The sequence below is a fragment of the Gossypium arboreum genome, chromosome 1, assembly GCF_025698485.1.
Source record: "Gossypium arboreum isolate Shixiya-1 chromosome 1, ASM2569848v2, whole genome shotgun sequence".
NCBI lineage: Eukaryota > Viridiplantae > Streptophyta > Magnoliopsida > Malvales > Malvaceae > Gossypium > Gossypium arboreum.
In genome coordinates, this window is record NC_069070.1 from 112,953,738 (window position 1) to 112,960,023 (window position 6,286).

Consider the following 6,286-nt stretch of genomic DNA (forward strand, 5'->3'; position numbering starts at 1 on the left):
AAAATAAACTAATTATAGTCCAAATCTCAAGTCCAAAATAAAAAAATTAAACTCAAATACAATTTGTAAAAGTTAAACTCAATTCAAAATCAAATTTAAAAACAATATTTTATTAAGATATTAAATTTTTAGTAATATTTTATGTATTGTTAGTTATAATTATAAACATGTATTTTAATATACTAAATTACACATAATTATTGACGTTATATCTTTTATCATAATCCATAATATAATAATAGTTATTATATTAATACTTATAAAATATATTTCATTATATAATACTATATAACATATTATAATAGTAGAGTAATACATAATGTATTAATTATTATTGTATATTATTGTTTATTATACTTGTGGCTTCCCAAACCCGATTAAGACAATTCGACTCGAATCCAGAACATCATGTTAGGTGACCCTTCTTACCAATCATCCAAGCACACCATAAAATCACCAACCACAGCACGAAATATATACTTAAATTTCAAACATTTAGTTCAAATTAACATGCAAACCCTAAATCTTGCTTATGCAAAGCTACTTTGATCAAAACTACATCAAAGGTAAATATGTCATTTAACATGCATCATACAAAACATTCTTAAATTCCAAACTTTGCTATACATACAAATCATAATATTTATTTTAAGACAATATTTGAAAGAAACAGTTGAAAATGACCAGCAAATCTCTTTTAATTTCGAAATGAAGGTTTAAGGATTAAATCATTTCCAGAAATTATTCTTGCAAAATTAAAAGTAGAATTATAATATTAGGCATGTAAAACTTAGTTTTGCAGAATTTCAAAGCATTTGGTATCTTTTAAGGTCTTCAATTTGATTGTATAAAATTTAGGACTAATTTACAAATATGACAAAACATGCCCAAAACCACGTCTCGACCACGCGAAAATCATGTCACGACGTCATCTGGTAAGGGTCCCTTGTCTCAACGACGCGATAGGGGCATCCCAGCATCAAACCCTCGTCCCGACGACATGCGAACGTCGTCTTGACGAGCCCTGCAACTTTTGCAGCAAACAGACCTGCAGTTTGCTAAACCAACTTTTGGACACTTCTGCACTTATCATTTCAATTATTAAAGGTCTAAACTCAATCCGAACAAGTTATAATACATCCATACATCAAATAGAACATGCCCACATACACCATAGTATATTTTAGCCAAATTTGACATATCATGTAACCATCATACTAGCAACCATACTTTCACTCCAAGAAATCACTACTTAACACGCCAAACCGCTAGTCCAAGAAATTATTAGGGGTCACAAATGATCCCGCTTAAAGCCTAGCTTCTTAAACAAAATCTTCCTAAAGAACACCAAAAGTTTAACAAGGTGCAATAAATTACATCTACGTTCTTAGACACTGTTGAGATTTGGCCTGCATTGCAACAAAGAACCAAAGAAGAAGATTGAAAGCAAGTCGCACTTGAAGCGTAATTGGTGGCAGCAGCTAATTCAGTTCATTTTGACTATTTTGTTTCAATGTAACTTAGTTTAGTTACTTTGCAACTTGTTGCCAAAGTTAGTAGGATTTGTTTTTTGATTTGAAGTTGATGTAGTAGCTGATATGTCAGCTTACTTGTGTTTGTAATTCAATCTTGTATTAGTAGATTAGTGGGAGTAGTTAGCTCATTAGGTAATAGTCATTTTGACTTATAAACTTTGTATTTTAGTTCTCAAAAAATAAATGAAGAATGCTGCTGATTTTATCATCCAAGTGTGTGCTCAAGTTCACTCTCTCTTGCTCTCGGTTTCATTTTTGTTCTTAAGCAAATTTATAGTTGTTTGTATATTGTTGCTGCTAACTTTGTTCTAACAAATGGTATCAAGAGCCTAAGTCTTTGAGGGCCTTCTCTTGTAGTTTGTTGTTTGAGATTTTAAGCTTAAGAAAGTAGGAAACCAAAGCTGTTGAACTTGTTGTTTGTAGGATGAGCTTCACACCTCCTCCACCACTGTTTTCCTTTGGTGAGAACTACCACATTTGGGTGGTAAAATGAAGACTTACCTTCGGCACATGATCTGTGGAGTGTAGTGGAGAATGATGCCGAGCCACCTCCCTTGAGAGCCAATCCCACCATTGCTCGGATGAGGCAAGATCTTGAGGAGACGCCAAGAAGCCAAAAGCTATGGCTGTTTGCAAAATGGAGTGTCGGCGTGATCTTCACTCGCATTATGGCATGTGACTCACCTAAGCAAGCTTGGGACAGGTTGAAGGAAGAGTTCATGGGGTCCGAGAAGACCAGCAGAACAGTTGATCAATTTGAGGAGAGACTTGAGAACCTCAAGATGAAGGAGGTTGAGTCTATCAAGCAATATTCGATCGAATTATGACCACTGCAACAATGATGTCAGTTGCTTGGTGATGATTTTGCTGAAAGCGTGGTTGTTGAGAAGGTGATCACTACCCTTCCGAAAGGTTTGAGTCCAAAATCTCCTCATTAGAGGACTCGAGAGACCTTACCACTATTTCTTTGTCTCGAGCTTGTGAATTCACTCTATGCCTTGGAGCGAGGAGGGCCAATAGGCAAGAAGAGCACTCGAGGGGCCTTCCAAGCAAAGGCCGAGAGAGCTCCAATTCAAGTCGAAAAGCAAAAAGCCTTGGCTTGAGAAAAGGAGAAGTCGAGAAGAGATTCAAGCGGAGAAGTTACCCACCATGCACTCACTGCAAGAGGACCACACATTCGAGAAGTTCATTGGAGAAGACCGGATGTTCAATGTTGGAAATGCAAACAATTTGGTTATGTTGAGAAGCTTTGCGGGAATAAAGGCAAAGTACCAACACAACAAGATCGAGCACGAGTTGTTGAAGATGTTCCATTCGGGAGGAGCATGTCTTGATGCATCTTGCCTTACAACCACGAAGCGAGCCAAGTGCGGTTGGCTAGTGGATAGTGGTGCTTTCGCATCATATGGCGGTGATGTGAGTCTGTTTAAAGAACTTGATAGGAGTTTCAGCTCGAGGATCAGGATTGGGAATGGAAACCTGATTGAAGCTAGAGGCAAGGGAGATGTGTTAATCAGCTCTAGTTCGGGTAACAAGCTAATTTCAGATGTTTTGTATGTGCCCGATATTGATCAGAACTTGTTAAGTGTTGGTCAGTTGGTTGAGAAGGGCTACTCATTGATTTTTAAGAATGGTTCTTGTGTCATCAAGGATTTTCTTGGGCAAGAAACTGCCACAGTTCCTATGGCTGACAAATGTTTCATGTTGGATGTTAGCCAACTTGAGAAGAAGGCTTATTCGAGCCAGAGTGAGAGTGCTGGTCTATGGCACAAGAGGCTAGGCCATGTTAACTTCAAGTCACTCGATCTGTTGCATAGACTTGGTTTGGCAAAGGATATGACCAAGGTTGAGCCATTAGAAGGTGTTTGTGATGTATGTCACTTGCAAGCAAGCAAGAAAGCCATTTCTGTCGATCAAGCCCGGAGAGCTCGAGAGAAGCTTGAGCTAGTGCATTCGACATTTGTGGCCCGATGAAGACTCCTTCATTAAATGGGAGTAAGTACTTTGTCCTTTTCATTGATGATCGACTAGATTTTGCTGGATTTTCTTCCCAAATGAAGTCGATGTGTTTGAAGCATTTGCAAGTTCAAAGCTTTGGTGAAAACCAAGTTGGATGTAGGATCAAAACATTAAGGATGCATAATGGGGTGAGTATTTGTCTGAGAGATTCAAGAGGCTATGTGAGCAGGTGGGATCCAACATCACCGACCACGCCTACACTCCTCAACAAAATGGAGTGTGTGAGAGGAAGAATAGAACTGTGATGGATATGGCTAGGTGCTTGTTGTTTCAAAGCAAGCTTCCTAACTCCTTTTGGGCTGAGGTCATCAATAGCTCAGTGTACTTGCTCAACAAGCTTCCAACACATCTTTGTCAAAGTCAAGACACCCTTCAAGCATGGCATGGACTTAAGCCAACAAAGGTCTCATTTGAAGATCTTTGGATGTGTGTGCTATGTCCTTGTACTGCTGAAAGAAGGACCAAGCTCGAGAAGAGGTCTTCCTTGCATATTTGTAGGCTATAGCAGTAACAAGAAAGGTTATAGAGTCTATGATCCTTCAACAAGGAAGATATTGGTGAGTAGAGACATCAGATTTGATGAAGAGAGGACTTGGAACTAGGATGGTTCGAATGCATGTCAGCTTGAAGAAGATTCAGCTGAAGGCAACTTGGAACTAGCTGAAAGTGATCCTATCAGTGGCAATGTTGATGATCTTCCTGTGAGATGTACTAGATCCATTGCTGATGTCTATCAGAGATGCAATGTGGCCATTGTGGAGCCTTCTAGCTACGAGGAAGCAGCTAGGGACATGAATTGGAAGAGAGCTATGGAGGCAGAATTGGACATGATTCAAAAGAATCAGACTTGGGATTTGGTTAAGAGGCCAGAAAAGAAGAAGGTTATTGGTGTTCGATGGGTCTTTAGAGCAAAGTTCAATGTTGATGGGTCATTGAACAAGCACAAGGCAAGGCTGGTGGTCAAAGGGTATAGTCAGCAGTATGGAATCGATTTTGAAGAAACCTTTGCCCCAGTAGCAAGACTTGACACCATCAAGCTTCTGCTTTCTTTAGCTGCACAGAAGCAATGGAGGATCCATCAATTGGATGTTAAGTCAGCTTTCTTGAATGGTTATCTCAAGGAAGAGATTTATGTTGAGCAACCTGATGGCTTTCAAGTTCAAGGACATGAAGATAAGGTGTATAGGCTTAAGAAAGCCTTGTATGGGCTGAAGCAGGCACCTAGAACCTGGTATGATAGGATTGATACTTACCTGTCGAGGCTCGGGTTCGAGAAAAGCTTGAGTGAGCCTACCCTCTTTGTGAAGAAGTTAAAGGAGGAGACATTGCTAATTGTCTCGATTTATGTTGATGACTTGCTAGTGACTGGAAGCAAGGATGTCATTATTGATGAGTTTAAAGCACAGATGCAAGAAGCATTCGACATGACCGACTTGGGAACTATGACTTACTTCCTTGGGATGGAAGTAAACCAATCCGATCGAGGATTTTCATCATCGACAAGCATTTGCCTTGAAGATTCTAGATAAATTTGGCATGCAAAATTGTAAGCCCGTGAGCACTCCTATGGCTCAAAGTGAGAAGTCATCAAGCATTAGTGATTATAAAAGGTTGATGAAAGGGAGTATAGGAGCGTAATTGGTCATTTACTCTATTTGACAAAGAACTAGACCAGACTTGATGCATGCAGTCAGTTTATTGGCTAGATTCATGCATTGCTCGAATATGGTGCATTTCAAAGCTGCTAAAAGAGTGTTGAGATACATCAAGGGAACCTTGAGGCTTGGTGTATTGTTTAAGAAAGAAAAACAGTTGAAGTTAGTTGGTTATTCGGATAGTGATTGGGCTGGCTGCATCGATGACATAAGGAGCACGTCGGGGTACTTTTATACCCTTGGCTCAAGTGTGTTCTGTTGGAGTTCGAAGAAGCAACAGACTGTTGCTCAATCAACTGCAGAAGCAGAGTATATAGCAGCAGCAGCTAGTAAATCAAGCCATTTGGCTTAGGAAGTTGCTATGTGATCTAAATGAAGAGCAACTTGATGCTACTGAGATCTTGGTTGACAACCAATCGGCAGTTGCAATAGCCAAGAATCCGGTCTTTCATGGAAAGACCAAGCATTTCAAAATCAAGTTCCATTTTATTCGAGAAGCTGAGCAATCCAGAGAAGTTAGCTTAGTGCATTCTTTGTTCAAAGGATCGGTTATTGACATTTTGACAAAGCCACTTGGTACTGTCGATTTGAAGCTTTAAGAAATCTATTGGTGTTTGTTGCATACGATCCAAGGAGGAGTGTTGAGATTTGGCCTGCATTGCAACAAAGAACCAGCAAGAAGATCGAAAGCAAGTCGCACTTGAAGCGAAATTGGTGGCGCACTAATTCATTCATTTTGACTATTTTGTTTCAATGTAACTTAGTTTAGTTACTTTGCAACTTGTTGCCAAAGTTAGTAGGATTTGTTTTTTGATTTGAAGTTGATGTAGTAGCTGATATGTCAGCTTACTTGTGTTTGTAATTCAATCTTGTATTAGTAGATTAGTGGGAGTAGTTAGCTCATTAGGTAATAGTCATTTTGACTTATAAACTTTGTATTTTAGTTCTCAAAAAATAAATGAAGAATGCTGCTGATTTTATCATCCAAGTGTGTGCTCAAGTTCACTCTCTCTTGCTCTCGGTTTCATTTTTGTTCTTAAGCAAATTTATAGTTGTTTGTATATTGTTGCTGCTAAC

At 38.9% G+C, this 6,286-nt stretch overlaps 1 protein-coding gene across 1 annotated transcript; it reads left to right on the forward strand.

Annotated features, from left to right (window-relative positions):
* The first annotated feature begins 2,116 nt into the window (after positions 1 to 2,116).
* On the forward strand, positions 2,117 to 3,509 carry LOC128280758 (uncharacterized). The gene is made up of 3 exons (XM_053019115.1): positions 2,117 to 2,326; positions 2,384 to 2,425; positions 2,556 to 3,509. The coding sequence occupies exons 1-3, from the start codon at positions 2,117 to 2,119 to the stop codon at positions 3,507 to 3,509; spliced, it is 1,206 nt and encodes a 401-aa protein (XP_052875075.1).
* Positions 3,510 to 6,286: the final 2,777 nt, after the last annotated feature.

Coding starts and splice junctions, on each gene's coding strand:
- LOC128280758 (XM_053019115.1), top strand. CDS start 2,117: ATGAGGCAAGATCTTGAGGAGACGCCAAGAAGCCAAAAGCTATGGCTG. Junction 2,327..2,383: donor AGAACCTCAAGATGAAGGAG/GTTGAGTCTATC, acceptor CAATGATGTCAG/TTGCTTGGTGATGATTTTGC. Junction 2,426..2,555: donor AAAGCGTGGTTGTTGAGAAG/GTGATCACTACC, acceptor GAGGGCCAATAG/GCAAGAAGAGCACTCGAGGG.